This window comes from Schistocerca serialis, chromosome 3, assembly GCF_023864345.2.
Source record: "Schistocerca serialis cubense isolate TAMUIC-IGC-003099 chromosome 3, iqSchSeri2.2, whole genome shotgun sequence".
In the NCBI taxonomy this organism is placed as follows: Eukaryota; Metazoa; Arthropoda; class Insecta; order Orthoptera; family Acrididae; genus Schistocerca; species Schistocerca serialis.
The window spans coordinates 934,722,762-934,740,922 of record NC_064640.1 but is presented as its reverse complement, the minus strand read 5'-3'; the positions used below and the strand labels follow the sequence as shown (position 1 = coordinate 934,740,922).

Sequence of the window (18,161 nt, the reverse complement as noted above, 5' to 3'; positions counted from 1 at the left end):
CCTTGTAATTGCTTGATTAAAGATAATCTGTATTACTAAAATGCTTATCTGGAACCCGGTACCAACTTCAGCATAGGGGCAACTTAGATTAATTTATTTTGCATAATTATAGGCCAAATTTAAAGAATTTAAAATGCTGTCATAATCTACTCATTGAGAGATGTAATCGGATGTTAAAAGTTTAACGCAGTAAGACAAATATTACAGTTACAAATTGTGTGTTTGTCTTGAGGCAACGTAACTATTGGTGCACAAATACTCATACTTCATCTGGTAATTGAGATTCGGAGCACTTAGTGGCTTCAAACAAAGGTTACACATCATTTCAAACCTTTTCTAAACTTTTTATAACTGTTTTATACATTGGAGTTTGATTCTTTAAAGAGCCAGGGGTTTTGCTGGAATGTAACTAAACCAATAAACTACATGGTAAATACCATCAATTATCAGTGTGACAGTGTTATTGTGTGTGATCACTGAAGGATAAATTCTGATAAAAATTCAGAATATATCTCTCTGTCTGCGGCATAGTGTGTGCCATAAACCTTATTAAAATGAGTCAGACCATGTCTCAGTCCTGGTCCTCAAGTTTCACATGAAACACACTACCAAACTGAGCTCTTGGATCATACTTCTCATACCAGTTTAAAGCTTCAATCGGCCAGTATCTTTATGCTTTCTTATATACTGTGCAGGAATGTAAGCATAGTTATGGTGTAGAATAGTTTAGCTTCGGCTGTATCTTATGTTTGCGTTACAAAAATGCACATAAAAGTTCTGGAAATGTACAAGCTTTTAGAGCCAGTGGCTCCTCCTCCTAGCAGAAGGTTTGAAAGGGATGGAAGAGGAGTGAAGGAAAAGGAATGGTGACTTTCCTTCTCATCCTTTCTGGTAAGTCTCCAACTCCGGGTTCTGGGTGACTTTTCCCTAACTGTCCTTTCTTCTTAAACCTCACCAGTCCTTTTCCTTTATTCTTCTTTTCCCCTTCAACCATTATGCCAGAAGGCACCACCCCTGGCTCCAAAAGCTTAATGTTTCCTCAACTTGTGTATGTGTTTTCTCCTGCCACCACTTGGTGAGTAGATTCTTCATCTATTATACAGGGTGATTCAAAAAGAATACCACAACTTTAGGAATTTAAAACTCTGCAACGACAAAAGGCAGAGCTAAGCACTATCTGTCGGCGAATTAAGGGAGCTATAAAGTTTCATTTAGTTGTACATTTGTTCGCTTGAGGCGCTGTTGACTAGGCGTCAGCGTCAGTTGATGCTAAGATGGTCCCTTTTTCTTCGAAGGGGCTACTGTAACTGGACTACAGTATCTGGAGATGTTAGAGAATTGGCTGTTCCCTCTGCTCGAACAAGAAGCACAACAATTCATATTTCAGCAGGATGGAGCGCCACCACATTGGCACTTATCTGTCCGTAACTACCTGAACGTCAACTACCCGAGGCGATGGATCGGCCGCTAGGCAGCCCGTGACAGAGCACTTCATCACTGGCCTCCAAGAAGCCCTGATCTTACCCCCTGAGATTTTTTCTTATGGGGGTATGTTAAGGATATGGTGTTTCGGCCACCTCTCCCAGCCACCATTGATGATTTGAAACGAGAAATAACAGCAGCTATCCAAATTGTTACGCCTGATATGCTACAGAGAGTGTGGAACGAGTTGGAGTATCGGGTTGATATTGCTCGAGTGTCTGGAGGGGGCCATATTGAACATCTCTGAACTTGTTTTTGAGTGAAAAAAAAACCTTTTTAAATACTCTTTGTAATGATGTATAACAGAAGGTTATATTATGTTTCTTTCATTAAATACACATTTTTAAAGTTGTGGTATTCTTTTTGAATCACCCTGTATTTTTGAAGAGTGATTATTTTTGTTGATATACCATTTATTTGGATGTCTATATAGTCTGAAGATAAGTTGTCCTCAAGCAGAAATGGAATGGATCATTTGAAGTAGCAGGAAAAAATACACAGTTTGGTCATCAAAATTTGATGACGACATAATACAGATAAATCAAATTTGCATTATGCCTTGTTTCAGGGGAAGCTGGTGAAAGGAATGGGGGGTGCAATGGACTTGGTAGCTGCCCCTGGAACAAAAGTGGTTGTGACTATGGAGCATACTGCAAAAGGAGGTGCACACAAGATTCTGTCACAGTGTACATTACCACTGACAGGGAAAAGCTGTGTAGACATGATAATAACAGAAAAGGTAAGATATAATAATGACCATGTTTTTAATTTTTTCATTTTTTTAGTAGAATGTTAAATACAAAATACAAAAAATAGTTGTACTACTCCATATGCACACCTTACATTGTCTTAAGGGAAGTTTATTTTAATGGCAAGTGTAAGGGAGACATTTATTCTGTACAGATTTTCGCATTGCTGTGTTTTATATAATGGCACTTCGTTACTCTTTCCAGTTGCTACCTTTTGACAGTCATTATTACACTTATTGTCAAGACTAAACTTTACAGTTTACATTAGTTCCTCACTAAAGGGTAAAGTCTTCATTTGGAATACACCACTATGCATGTAATTCATGTTTTATCACCAGAAAGTGATATAGGCCCTAATTGTGCTGTCAGACATCTCTGAAATATTTATCCATTGTTTCCCATTTAATCTTCAGATAAATGCAGTGACTCTACATTTCTAACATGAGTGTAGCAGATTTTCTGTCTGTATGTTCACCTAACACATACCCTAGACGACAAAGTTCAATAATTTCCAACTTACTTGAAGTTGATAGGAAAAAAATATTTAGATTTTCTTCTGGGACAGTTACATTCAGAATTCTTGCTCTGTGCTGACAGAAGGAACACATTGTTGATCATAATTCTCTAGCTGTTGACCTTTCTCAATAATAGCATAATGTCTAGATTATATTAGTGACATCGAGTGAGTGCTCACCAAAATATATCAATTTTTTTTTTTAATTGTTGAAGTTATGGATGGTTATATGTGCTACGGAATGAATAAAATAACTTTTCGATTGACAGAGTAGAATGCTGGGGTGCAGTATTGTCAGGATCCAGCCAGATGGTGCTCAATGAGGGGCTTCAATTGGCAGGCTACTGCACCCTACCACTTGACTCACTGAAATGTCAGTCACACTTATTTAAATCCAATCATAGGCAGACAGAAGCTTAGAAAAGAGAGAACCTACAGTAAAACTTTCCCAGAATCTTGGAATAGGCATACAAACAGTGAGAGACTTAAAGATAAATAAAGAAACACTAAATTTTGCAACAATAGCTGACAAAAGGCTGTCAAAGAATAAGTACCTGAAAACAGCAACTTGATGAAAACTAGATGCATCAAAAACTATATGAAGCACTGCATTTGTAGTTTCAGAACAGAAGCAGCACAAGTTACCATATCGGATCCAACGTTGATATAGAAAGCAGCAGATTTCATGAAAAATTTGGGGAATGGATAAAAATGTAATGCTTTATCAGAATATCTAGCTTGATAAGCCCTGCTGTGAAATTTGAGAAATTGCTGTTCAGAGTGGGAAACATAATGCTAACAAAAACACAACTTATGCTTTTTGCAGCAAATTCTCCAGTTGCAAAGAACAGAAATCTTTTCTCCCAGAACAGATTTAAAATACTGATGAAATTGGACTGTAGTGGAAGGACATGCCTATAGAACTTAACACATGCTGCTGAACATAAGACTGCAAATTTAGTGAGTGAACACAAATTGAAGAAATTTGCTATAAGCAAATATTTGAAACAAACGGTGTGCATTCACAGGAATAATGAACTTACCACTACGTGTAAGTCACCCAGATATAGTGAATTAAATGATCGAGGAACCAGTATCACACTCACTGAGGCACTAAAATGCTTTTATCTGTTATTAGTGTATGCAGTCGAAATGTGGTGCTACAGAAGAATGCTGAAGATTAGATGGGTAGATCACATAACTAATGAGGAAGTATTGAATAGGATTGGGGAGAAGAGAAGTTTGTGGCACAACTTGACCAGAAGAAGGGATCGGTTGGTAGGACATGTTCTGAGGCATCAAGGGATCACCAATTTAGTATTGGAGGGCAGCGTGGAGGGTAAAAATCGTAGAGGGAGACCAAGAGATGAATACACTAAGCAGATTCAGAAGGATGTAGGTTGCAGTAGGTACTGGGAGATGAAAAAGTTTGCACAGGATAGAGTAGCATGGAGAGCTGCATCAAACCAGTCTCAGGACTGAAGACCACAACAACAACAACAACAACAACAACAACAACAACAGTGTATGCAGAATAAAATATGTTTGATTATACCAATGTTATGACTCTCCAGAAAATGTGAACCATGATCAGAAAAAGCCGGCCGCGGTGGCCGTGCGGTTCTAGGCGCTGCAGTCCGGAACCGCGGGACTGCTACGGTCGCAGGTTCGAATCCTGCCTCGGGCATGGATGTGTGTGAGGTCCTTAGGTTAGTTAGGTTTAAGTAGTTCTAAGTTCTAGGGGACTGATGACCTAAGATGTTAAGTCCCATAGTGCTCAGAGCCATTTGAACCATTTGATCAGAAAACAATTTCATGAAGAACAGAAAGAGAAAAAGAAGGTGGACAATAGTTTGTCAAAAGTGGCTGAAAGCAAGAGATAAAAAATACGGTGTGTCTTGTTGTTAATTCCTGGCAAGTAATGCAGTGGGTTTTCAAATTTGACATGTAGAATGTTTTGTAGATACAGTAAGCAGCAGTTTCTGGTAAAAATGTGTATTTTGGATTATTCATGTATTTGGTTATCCATGCAGGCTTGTGAATGCCTTAACCTGAACAACTGGGAGCTTGCTGTGTTAGGAAATTTACCGGTTGCCTCTTGTAAACAAAACACTTGAGCTAGGATGTGTCCAGACAGAGGGAGAGTGTATTGAACGCTATATGTGTGCGTCACTTTGTTCCTGTCATGTATTTTGACGAAAATAGTTTTGCTTCCTCTGACAGCCAGAGTCCTGTTGTAAACCGTCTAATACTGACATCCTGGAAAGGAAAAAAAAGGAAAAAACAAAAATTGAAGTATTTTGTCAGAGAATTGTAAAAATAGAGAAAAATGAATTCTTAAATACCCCACAATAAATACCTGTCTGGTCAGTGTTGATAACAAAATCTATGTTGAAATTTGGTATCAGTTTTAACATCTAGGTTTGAAAAGTGTCTGCAGCTGGCAACATTTTTTCAGTTGTCGCTGTTTCTTTTCTTGAAACAAATCTCGTCACGTTTCTCTGGCGAATCCCATACTTACTTTTGAAACTATGAACCCATCTGTCGGAAGCTTTAAATTCAAAATCCGTAAACTGTTGTGCTGCAGCTAAAGCCCATGCTTGTAAATTCCATGTAGTCACTTGCTGATAATTCTCTCAGGCTTCAACAAAATTATCATACATCCAGGAACTGATTGCTGCATACTTATCAAATTGAGTTCTCCATTTTTTTATATTTCTTTTTCCCATTGGGATAAACATTCCTTCTTTCTTAACCGGCTGCATTCTTCATTTTGTCATGTTTGTATTTTCCTCGTGGGATGAGGCTTTGTGATATTAACAATGTTAATTTTGTAGTCCTAAGAAAGTAAGCTTCTCTTGCCTTCTTTTCTTCTGGTTCATATTCATCCGATGAGCTGCGGTCTTCATACTTCTCGAAAGGTTCACCTTCACAGTTTTCATTTTCACGAGCAAGTTCATAATCAGTCACAAGTATTTTTTCAACCAACGTGTCCATAGTACTTCGGTAAATTTCTTCTCCCATAAACACTGCTTCATGAGAAATTGTCATTGAAGATTCCAATGCAATCACGTTATTTGTGGCAAGCAAGCTTTCATAACAAACAACCACATCTTGTAACATCACCTTCAATACTTCATTGTATAATAAATCTGCAACTTATGATACTTTCATAATTTTTTCCTTGATAGATTTTTTTTAAATTCAGAATATTGTAAAAGTTCCGATAATATTTCACAGTACAGAAAGCTCCAGTCTCTGCAAAAGTCGGGAAAGGACTGGCACTGTAGCAGGTAAGGCCCATTGCTCGATTAGTTCCATGCAGGCCTTGACACTTCCTGTTTGTATATACAATAGGGCAGTAGTGATACTCTGATTTTCTATGAAGACTCCAGTTCCTCAAATTTACAACAATATTTATAACTTTTGCACAGCTTAAAATATTGCCCATTTTTGTAATAACATAGGAATGACAGTAATTACTACTGTAATTTACCTCCATTGACAAGGCATTTGAAATTATTCAACTTTTTAAAAAAGATAGTATTGATGAGTGTAATTCAAATTTTAAGTATCCTGGGACAGCCATTTCATAAACAAAATAAAATTATTTATGATTTAATTGATAATACATTCGTTCATTAATTTTACTTCAAAGTAGTTGTTATTTTTCAATCAATTAACAAAACAAAATAAAATTGAGCCAGCAGGAAGGATGAAACCCAGAGCGGTCATACAACATTCTAGAATGCTACTGATTAAGCTGTTTCACCTCTATGCTGTAATGCTATTTCTGATGGTATATGAGGTGCATATGAGCTACTCTTAAAACTTTAGAGCCTTTTTTCTCGGAATTTTCTAGATAGTGTACTTTAAGACTTCTATGAGTCTTTGATGTCTACTACCGACCTGTGAAGTCTCATCCTGAACTGAATTTCAGAGACTGGAAGGTCCACTTGTTAGTTATTTCTTTGTTTGTGAAACTTCCTACAGTAAAATTATTGTTATAGTTTGTGATTCAATTAAAATACCGCTCTACGTTTTTTAATGTTACTAATGCTTTATACGTCACTTTTTTTTCTTTTGGAGTGCTTCTTCATGCAGATTTTTTGTCAGGAATTAGTCTATTTTTGTCAAGCCACAGTGAAGTAATGGTGGTGCACAGCATTTTACTGTTGTTGTTTGATTTCTTACATTAAATGTATGTGATAGATTCTGCAAATACTTTTCAGTGCATGATCTATAGCAGCGCACACACACTGCACATTTTGAGGACCACATATAGACTCATGGAGAACTTAACGTTAATCAAAAGTAATATTTAAGATATTCAATTATATTTAAAAACCAAGAAGTCTGCCCATCTTCAAAGCCACCTAGAATGGAAAGAAGTTGCTAACTCCAGTGTCAGCATACATTTAAAGGGGGTGCCTAACTGCTACTACAGAAACTGAGCACAGAGGAACTATATTAATCAGTATGTTCACTTTATAACTATTCCCCTTGAAATGTGGGTTCTATGTGATGAACAAAACTCAAATTAGTATCATTGAGAGTTGATTCACATCTATTCAGAGACGTTTGTATATTGATGGAGCTCGATATTTGCAAATTGGACACCTAGGGCCATTAAAACAGCTCACAGAATTAAGAGTGCAAGAAGGCTGAATGTTTAAAGGTTTTCTTCTCATTTCATTAAAGAATTTCCTCTAGCAATTTTCAGCTCCATGGGAAATGAAAACTTTGAGTGGCCTTGTACCCACCATGATTTGAAGTTGCAGTCCCCACCACTTTCACATCGTAACGTGTGCAGAACCACTGAGCTAATGAGGCATTGTTGGCAGCAGTGCTCTCATATCGCAAGATCAGTCAGTGAACCTCATAATGCACCATCAAACATAAGAACAGTTGACTTACATAAAGAACAGAATACGTGGAGTTCAGAAATGAAACCTTACTTCTCAGTGTCTCACCTTACATGAAGATTATATAGCATAAATCATTGAACAGGGAAATGAATGTCAAATGAAGTTAGCAGGTCTATTCAGGGCCATGCACTCTCACAGTGTTGCCAAATATTTGTGGTGATGGTGCCACTTCCTAGCTGGTCTAGGAGAAGCCATGTAGCGAAATGCTATACAGACTCGTCATATTGTTATCTCCTGACACATTCTAACGTCGCCTTTTAGACTATCTGTATGTAAAACAGTCTATTGCATTTAATCCAGAATTTCTCTGTTTTTAAGCTTTCCAGTGTGGAAGTGGGCTGTTAATCCCAGTGTTATATAATATCAACATTGTGATATCTAAGCTAGTGGCAGGTTAGCTCATGAAAGATATGGCATGTGAAATATGGAGGTGTATAATTTTCCATCATGATTACAATTTTAATGAAACAGAAACAAATAAAACATATTGATAGAATGAAAGCTTATTTCAGTGGAATAAAAAATAACTGGAAATCAACCTTATCCCATATCGTGAAACAGTAAGGTATCAAACACGTTGCACCATGAAATTGGCTATGTATATTGGTGGGGACGGAAGCAAGAAGAACCACAGTTAACAAATTATTCGAAGCCATGCAGTAATCAGTTCATTTCAGGATTCAGAAAAGAGCAAACTGAGAAATATGTTAATTTGCATGGAAACAAAACTGGAGATGTGGGCAATGTGCATTTCAGCACCTTCATACATTTTTCATGTTGAGATCTATATGTATGTAATGCACACTAAATAGCCTTTTAATTGCTATCTTAATGTTTCCTCCTCGATTGGCCTTTAGATCATGAAAATAATCCAAATTCAGGCCACTTATGATTCCTTCAAATTGTTGTAGTGACAGATGTTTCTGTGTTCCTGTAAATACTCGTTATCATCACTACTAGTTTCGGGCACTGCCCAGTCTCAAATGCATCTATAGGGAGAAACATGGAGACATCATTTTCGTTGTTTAAAAATCATGCACCATGCATATTTGTGCAGAAATATGCATGGTACCTGATTTTTGAGACGATAACAATGATGTGTCCACATCTGTCACTCTTGATGCACATGGCAAGGGGCAGTGCCCGAAATGAGTAGTGTATATAAAAATACAGGGTACATAGCCTGGTGGAACAATGTTGTTTTTTAAATTTATATGTGTTGTTGCTTGATATTTGGAAAGCACAACACTATGCCTGCACCCAGTGTGGTAGATCGTCAGAAGACTTACAAACTGCATTGAAAATATAATGTCACAAGTGAAACACGCACTTGATTACCTTGAATTTAAATGCTACTTTACATAGCTGTGTAGATAGAAGCAATATGAATCTTTAAGTTATCCACTGGTATAATCAATTTGAATAGTAACACAAATACAGTCTTCCAATTACAATTGTTACACTATAACTAGAAGCTTTGCCTAGAGTAAACTGTGGTTATTGTCACAAATTCGCAGGTATCTGTAGCGGGTGCGGAGACCATACTGCACATTCAATTGTTGAGTAATATACTGCTTCAGTTACAAAGTTCAGCTTGCCTCACTGTCCTTCCATTAACATCTTTGCTTATTGGGCTACTCCAATTATCCTGAATACAAGACAGAGAGGTAAATAATAAATCATATTGTAGATTCACATGAAAAATTTGAATGTATGGCTCATGAAGCAGAAAAAAACAGAAGACTTATGGAAATGTGCTGATGTGCACTGTCAAACATTTTTCATCGCTAGCTCTACCATTGGTAATGGATTCTAACAAGCTTTTTCAGTGCTTCTGTAATTTTTCCAATCTTGTTTGATACTGAGGAGATGCTGAACAAAATACAGATTCTTGTTTTCTGACAATTACCTCAAATCTTTTCAGAGACTCTCGCACATTTTGTTGGTGACATAATTTTGTACTCACAAAGCAGATATGACTGATATCTCCTGCAAGGTGCTAGGACCCAGCTGAAACAGGGGGTTTCTTAAGATTCATCTCTGACCTTCGATGTGACGATTGGTGGCTCAATTAAAGAAATAGTGAAAAGGATTAAACCTGCATCATCAGGTGGATTTTCATGTATTAATATGAAATGTGTGTTTTTTGTTACACTTCAGAGTAACCTGTAGTGTATTAATATGAAATGTGTGTTTTTTGTTACACTTCAGAGTAACCTGTAGTACTATCTCTAGTGATCAGGCCCCTTTCTTAGCCATAACACAACACTTCATAAACAGTGACTGGTAATAGCAAAATGGAATTAATAAGATACAGTTGCAGAAAATTTGGAACCGGGTTCAAAAGAAACTACCATTTAGAAAGTGATGGTCAGAACTAAATGCAGGCATGCTGAAAGCTTTTCATTGTTGTAGAGCAATAAATCATTTTAGCTGCTAGTTGCAGTGTATGGCGATTCAAAAATAAAGTACCATTTCTGATGAAGGGCCTGATGACAAGAAGTCCTAGAATAAAACTCTGTAGTTGGTAAAAATGCATGCATGCATGCGTGGAAATGGACTATTTGGTGGAAGCATACGTACCTGCTGCCTGTGATAATGTTTAAAATGCATCCTAGCATTGGGCTCCACATGATGCAGCAGAATCATAAAAATGTTTATTTACCCACTTCACGGTAATACAGGTTTTATGTCGTAAGAAGTAGAAATGATTTATGTGCTTTTTGAAAAACTCATTTACCTATGTAGATATTAAAGTCTGGTAACATCTGGGAAGGTTTATTTTTTTCTGAGTAGGCACTATAAGATTTGGAGTTATGCAGATTTGTTTGTTTTGTTGGATTTGAATATCAGGAATCAGTTTCTGGGCAGTCAGATGATGTGATTAAAGCCAAACCCAACTATCATCTTCCACATTGCAATGACTACCCCAGCATTCATGTTCCTGCCAACGTAACTACAGTAGGTGGCTCTGTCCTAAATTCCTGTAACAGCAAATAGATACCCCCTGCAGATATTTGCTAAACACCGGCAATAGCAACTTTCTTCCCTGCTTGGTAGCTTTGGATATGAACAGTTTTGTTGGTTTAAATATAATTGAATATGTCAAAACCACTTTCTTAGTGTTAAGCTCTCCATGAGTCCATATGTGGTCCTCAAAATGTGCAGTGTGCCTCCTCGTTGCAGATCTTGTGCTGCAAACTAATCACACAGTTTGTCACAAGCATTTACTGTGTAGAACCAGATGATGACAGTGAAATGTATTGCACCACCGTTACTTACTGAGGCTCGGGAGAAACACACGAATTCATGACGAAATAATTGTACGAAGAACCGCCTCTAAAAGGAAAATGAATGAGATATAATGCATTAATAATAACATTAAACAACATAGTGAGGTATTTTAATTGGATCACAAACTATAGAAATAATTTTGTGCAATAAATGTGTGATAGAAAAGTCATGATTTTGAAAACAGTCGTATGCCTCCATTGCTGTTGTGTGTGAAACGCAAATCATGGACATTTCTGTTGGAGCATCACTCGACATTATTAAAGCACTTTATACCACCCAAAGTGATTAGCAGTAGCAGGCGCCTTTGGTAAGGGGAAAGGGAGCACAGCATTGTCGCAGCAGCTGCTGCCGGGAACTGGTAAATGTGTTCTGGATATTGTGGCATGTGTGGCATTCAGAGGCCGAGACTTCCTCCAGGAAGTGCCACAGTATTTAGTGTTGCCAGCTTGTGCATATTGCTGGACTTGGAATATTTATCGGTGTGCCCAGGTTATATGCCCTGGCTCACGATTAGAGCAGAATTAGGCTCTGCGGCGGCTGTCCACTGGCCATGTTTTATGTCAAAAAATGTACCTCTTGCTATCCAATTATGCACTCTGTGAGGGGCCCTGCATCATTCCCCCTCCGCCTTCTTGACTTCTTCCTTTCCTGCTCCTCTTCCAATACTGTCACCAAAAACAAAGTTAGATAGTTAATATACTGCAGTAAGTCCTTAAAAGAGCCAAGGCTGATTTTGTTCCCTATCCTTGTCAAATCTGTGTTTGTTCATATCTAGTGTATCTCATCATTGATAGGACCTTTTTATAGGTTAGTGTGACAAAATTAATGTATTATTCCCATGTCATCCAGATACATAAATATTCTTTCTACTTGCAACCATATCAAAACTGAATAAATTTTTTGAAAGTGCTTGGAACAGCCTTTATTTCCATGGGCTTCCTTTTAGCTTGACCAAATGAGTTGTCCAGTTGAATTCAAAAGTAAAATTCGTGAAAAGCTCATAAATTTTTATTAGAATACTGGAGAAAGGGTCAAAGTATAAATGCCATAAATAAAACAGGGTCACAGTATAAATGCCATAAATAAAACACCAGAAACTCAGGAAGGAATATCAACAATGTAGGAAAAAGACAGAGTGCTACTAACTGTAAAGAAAACTCGTTAAGTTGCAGACACACACACAATTAAGACACTTACATTAAGCTTTTGGCCACAGTCTTCATCAGTAAAACACACACACACACACACACACACACACACACACACACACACACACACACACACCATTCATACACACAAACATACACACAAACAAGCACACCTCATGCACACATGACCTCCAACTCCAGCATATTGGGCCAGAATGTAACTATCAAATGGGATCCAAGCAGCAATCTGAAGGGGGCAGGGAAGGGGAAGGTATAGTAGTCTACAAGTCGGGAAAAAGATGTATGCTGTCCATTGGAGTGTACAGGGACTAGAATGCCAACATGCACAGTGTCAGGAGGTTGTGGGATAGGGAGGTGGGGGGAAAAAAGGGGCAAAAAAGGAGAGGAGTGGGGAAAGACGGGCAGATGCATTGGCAGAGGGCAGCAAATAAACAGGATGGGAGGAGATGATAGAACATAGGGGGAGGGTGGAGGGTGTGGGGTGTGGGGACAGTAAGTTAAGATGGTTTGAGGCTGGGATAATTACGGGATTGGAGAATGTGTTGTAAAGATAATGCCCATCTGTGCAGTTCAGAATAGCTGGTGGTGGAGGGAAGGATCCAGATGGCTCAGGTAGTGAAGCAGCCATTGAAATAAAGTGTATTATGTTCAGTTGCATGTTATGCCATATGGTGGTTTACTTTGTTCTTGGTCACAGTTGTTCATCCTGGTGGGCAGCTGATTGATAGTAATACCAATATGAAAAGCTGTGCAATGATTGCGGCAGAGCTGGTAAATGACATGGCTGCTTTCACAGGTAGCCCGGCCTCCTATGGGGTGGGATAAACCTGTGACAGGACTGGAGTAGGAAGTGCTGGGTGGGTAGATTGGGCAAGGAATATGATCCTTTTGGCAAGGGGTTAGGATTGGGAGTGGCATAGGGATTGACTTAGATGTTGTGGAGGTCGGGTGGGTGATGGAACACAACTGTTACAGGGATGGAAAGTATCCCGGGTAGGATGTCACTCATTTCAGTGCATGACGATAGGTGATCAAAGCCCTGGCAAAAGATGTGATGGTTGTTAGTCTGGTACTGAGCGCCGCGGGTTTTGAATCCACGCCAGATGCCATGGACCTCGATTACCACTAGAGGTCTCTGCAGCTGTTGTGCTGTAAGCCGTGGCTGCGCACGCTCCTGGCCTGCATATATTGTGAGGGGCGCCACTGTGGAGCCCTTGGTCCCAGCAGCCAATAGCAGCGTACCCTATCATGTATTTAAGCGCCTGCCTCTCTCAGTGAGGCAGTCTGATACCGGCGTGAGTCTCTAGATATCTCACTTACAGACATCGTGTTTACTTTGCTTATTTCTGTGTACTAGTGGACATTGTTGACTTCGTGAGGTTTTTGCTTGTGACCCCATTGCTTTTTGCGTGTTGTTGTTGTTGTTGTCGTTGTTGTTGTTGTTCTTGTTCTTGGTGGCTTGCTCGGTTGTCTGTCGTTATGCGTGTCCATCCTTTCCCGTTCGTTAATCTTTGTTGTTCGCGGGCAGCTCGTGTTCAGTCCCGCCGCGCTTTCAGTCATGGCCACCCTGCGATCAGAACGGTCAAAATTACAACAGTTGGAGTCCAGGGTGGTACTGTGTGATGAAGGAGACACTCCTTTGTTGCTTGTTCTTGAAGGTGGTGGGAGGATTGGGGATGTGAGGGGATATGGCACAGGAGATATCACTGCAGATACACCATTTCCACGTGGCGAGACTGTATGGGGGAGATTTTTTGGTGTAAAATGGATGACAGCTGTTAAAATGTAGGTACTGTTTGTGGTTAGTGGGTTTCATGTGGACAGAAGTGCGAATGGAGCCATGTGATAGTTTATGAAAGTGTCTTTTAATGTACCTGTCTGCAACTTTAACATGTCTTCTTTACAGTAATTTGCAATATGTCTTTTCCTACATTGTTGAAATGTCATAAATAGATACATCTCAGATTTGGTACAGTTAACACTTTCACCACCATATGCATTACATATGATGCACATCAGTTTTCTGTTTTCTCCATGTGCAGCATATTAGATTACGTGAGGGGTCATGAGTGTTTGCATGTGGTAAATCTACAATCACAGCTGTACTGAAAGAAAATGGGTGCTACGTTCTACTGACCAGTGAAAAAAGTTCTGTGATGTTGGTTTTGTAATGGCAGCACTGGTTGACAGGCAATTTTCACGTGATTACAGTGTGTTCCTTACCAGTACTGGCATTTTGTTTACATATGCAGTGTTGTGTAGTTCTCGTTTCCAACAAGACATTGTGGTTGTTTGATGAATAATGAATTCACAAGAGGATCGAATCTGAAAATGGCTGGAGGAATAGAGTTTATCTGTTGAATCACTGTTCGGAAGTGGCAGTTATTGTGACCCAGACTATCATGCTCCTTACTTGAGCAAGAGTAATAGTGAAGAAGAAGTAATTCCATTGAAGAAACAAAAGAAACACATGCTGGTTACGAATGATACATCCACAAATGAGTCAAATGAAGGTTCATCTTTCATTGACGAGTACAGTGAAAGTGAGCTGCCACCTGAAGATGTCTTGTACTGATGGGCTCTCTACTTCACGAATGAAGTGGTCTGATGTGCAGGCAAATATAAACAATTTTGTTTTTTTGGGTAACAGTGGTGTAGTCAATCCACTTTTGGGCAGTCTTCCTGCAACAAATATTCATCCAGTTGATCATCTTCCCCGCCCCCCCTCCCCCCCCTCCTTGCTCTGAAGAATGTGCAGTTACGTAGTGAAGGAAACACTGTTATGGTGAACAAAAGATTGTTAGTGGAATACTGCAGGGACATTATTCTATCATCAAGACTGACTTTATGGAGTGATATCAGCATTGATGATTTCAGGAAACTTACGTTGTGGCTAGGGCTTGATAAGCCAACAATGGAGGGTTATTGAAGCGAAAATCCGCTTTACAAAAACCAGGTGTCTTCTACTATGTCCTGAAATATGTTTGATTTGTTGCTGTGTTGCATACATTTTTGTGACAGTGAAAACATAGATGAACATGAAAAAGTGTTGAAAATTAGGAAGATTGTGAACTGTCTGAACACAAAATTCCAGGAAGCTTTCATTCCAGGTTAAACTGTTCATACCAATGAAACAATGGTTCCATTTGGTGAAAGTTTACACATTAATCAGTACATTTCTGGAAAACATTTTAAATACAGGATGAAATGATATGAAGTGTGTGCTGTAAGTGGATATACTATGAATGTTAAAGTGTATTGTGGAAAAGACACTAATGCTATAGACATAACAATTGTCATGTAGTTATTAGAATCACTTTTGAATTCTGGAAGGACACTCTTTGTGGATAATTTCTAAACTTCTATTAACTTGGTGCACATACTGCTAGAAAAAAAAGCTCATCTGGTAGGGACTCTCCATGAAAAAAGAAGGGGAAATCCAAAACTATTATCATAAAAATATTGAAGACGGGGGAATGGTGGTTGTGGAAAGCAACACAAAGGTGATTGTTAGAAAATGGCATGACAAGAGGGACATCATTTTTTTGACAACCAAACACAAACCTTAGCTTGTGACAGTGAAAACAAGGAGAGATGAAGTGAAAAAACTAAATACAATTGTGGATTACAATACACCCAGATCCTTCAATGATTTTCAGATCAAAAGAAAATCTATGGAAGTCAATTAAGTGGTTCTTCAAAGTGCCCTTTGAATTACTTTTCAATACTACTCTTATAAATGCTCATACTTTATATGTTCAAATTACAATGCAAAAATGGGTGTCATTGCTTTCCATGAGGCTCTTGCAAATTAGTTGCTTGGGATTGACAATGTTAAGGAGACACCAGTGAATGGTACTCACAAACTGGTTGGAACTGCAGTGAGACGACGACGTAACAACTGTTACCAGAAGCAGATTGTTGAAAGCATGCTATCAAACATAGCAAGCAGTGTCATTGAAATTTCAGATTTACCCTCTGAGTTTGATGTGCATGGACTGTTTTTTTTTTTGCAATGTACAAATGTCTAAAAATGTAAGTTTTTTATTTTGTTAATTGAAGCAATTATATAACAGGTAAATGGAGCTTTTATTTGCAATAATATCTTTATCAGATACGAGTGTGTGTCACGAGTGATGCATAGGGCCATATAAAGCTTCTAGCTGCATCTTAAGTTTAAAATGAGCCATGTGCATCATATTTGATCACACCATATTTATCAGGTTAAAACCAATTTTTTACAATTTCATGAATGATCAGATATATTAGCTTTCAATTTTCTAAAATAATATTAAGGAAGAAAGTCATGGCCAAAATAAAAAAAATACCAAAATTCAGCACTCGCATTCGGGAGGACGACGGTTCAATCCCGCGTCCGGCCATCCTGATTAAGGTTTTCCGTGATTTCCCTAAATCGCTCCAGGCAAATGCCGGGATGGTTCCTTTGAAAGGGCACGGCCGACTTCCTTCCCCGTCGTTCCCTAATCTGATCAGACCGATGACCTCGCTGTCTGGTCTCCTTCCCCAAAGAACCCAACCAAAATTCTGCCACCAGTCAGTGTTAACAGAAACGGGTTATATAATTATATGGAATTTTTACCATGCATGTAGCAATGGAAGCAGTTTTGTTTTCAGTCATTAGATATTTTTCACCATCTGGTGAATTTGCAATTTGACTAAATGATTTTTGTCCATAAGTATGTAAAATTTGGAAGATAACCCACATTCAAAAGCTGGAAGGTGCTACTGGATAGGCCACTTAGGTTTTTTTAGTATTATTTGTCCACTTAGTGAAATTTAAGTATCCATTATAAGTAAAATTTATCTGTTGGGTTTTGTTAATAACAAAGAATTTTTTCCCTAGGTGTATATATTTCATGTGTTTTATGAAATGTTGTAGTTCATCAAAAATCTGTTATAGGGTGTTTTTGAGGTTGATGCAGAAGATGGTTTGACACTGGTTGAAATTGCAGAAGATACAACTGTGCCAGACATAATACAGGCCACAGGATGCAATTTTGAAGTATCATCAGATCTGAAACCAATGGGCAGAGTGAAAGTAAATGTTGAAGATGAATGACACCTCTTATCACATGCCTCGCGTAAAAACAGGTATAATGACTGCTGTAATTTGTTTTTCCTAATAGATGATTGTTATTCCTTTGTTTTTACATCACTAGAATGTGTTGTTTGTTTGTTTATTTCTTGCTGGAGCTGTTGTCTGAAGTTATGTTTCATCAGTTGGAATATCAATGAGAAATTATCCGTATGTCTACATTTTTTATTTTTTGCTTCTGTGAAATATTTATAGGTTCATTGCAGAACAGGGACACAAAATACGTGAAAAGGTCGAAAGTCCTAAACATTAAAAATTTCATTCAGAGATGAACGTAAGTACAATGAGCAAAAAGTTCACAACACTGAAGGTATATCTGGGAGAGAATGGAACCTATCCGACAAATGACTAATAGTGGTATAGGTAAACATTTATTGTCAGAGCTCGTAAAGAATAAATTCTGAAGCTACCATGTGTCAGAGTAGAAAAATGAAGACATTTTTTGTAGGTTCTCTTTGTGAAGGCTGCTTTGTGCTAAATCTGTAGCCGACCACCATTTACAGCCTGGGAGCGCTGGCAAACCACATACAAGACACAGTCCCCATTGCACCCCCCTCAGATTTAGTGATGAGATGTCTCTGCAGATAGTCCATCAAAAACTGACCGCATATTAAGCATGAAAACAGAAAGAAGGTGTACTGAACTACGAAAAAATAATTAAATTAGAAATACTGAAACGTTCAAGTTAAAGATGAGCAGCATCGATCTTAGTTGAATTAGCGCTGTCTTGGTTATGGTATTGGGCTGTGAAGGAGAAGATCCGTGTTCAAACCTGTGTCCTGTCCTGTTATATTCTTTTTTCACAAAATTGGGAACTATCTGTCCAGACATAGATGTGTCTGTTATCTGTATTCAGATTTGTGTCTGTGTCACGGTGTAACGTCCGTTAACAACTACGAAGTGTAACAA

At 38.4% G+C, this 18,161-nt stretch overlaps 1 protein-coding gene across 1 annotated transcript in view; it reads left to right on the top strand.

Moving 5' to 3' along the window:
- The window catches only part of LOC126471212 (succinyl-CoA:3-ketoacid coenzyme A transferase 1, mitochondrial), a 102,781-nt gene that overhangs the window by 70,414 nt on the left and 14,206 nt on the right, over window positions 1-18,161 (top strand). The window contains exons 9-10 of the mRNA XM_050099328.1: window positions 2,051-2,221; window positions 17,058-17,248. Coding sequence (XP_049955285.1) covers window positions 2,051-2,221; window positions 17,058-17,216 — 330 coding nt within the window. The 3' untranslated portion in view covers window positions 17,217-17,248. The remainder of the gene's footprint in view (window positions 1-2,050; window positions 2,222-17,057; window positions 17,249-18,161) is intronic.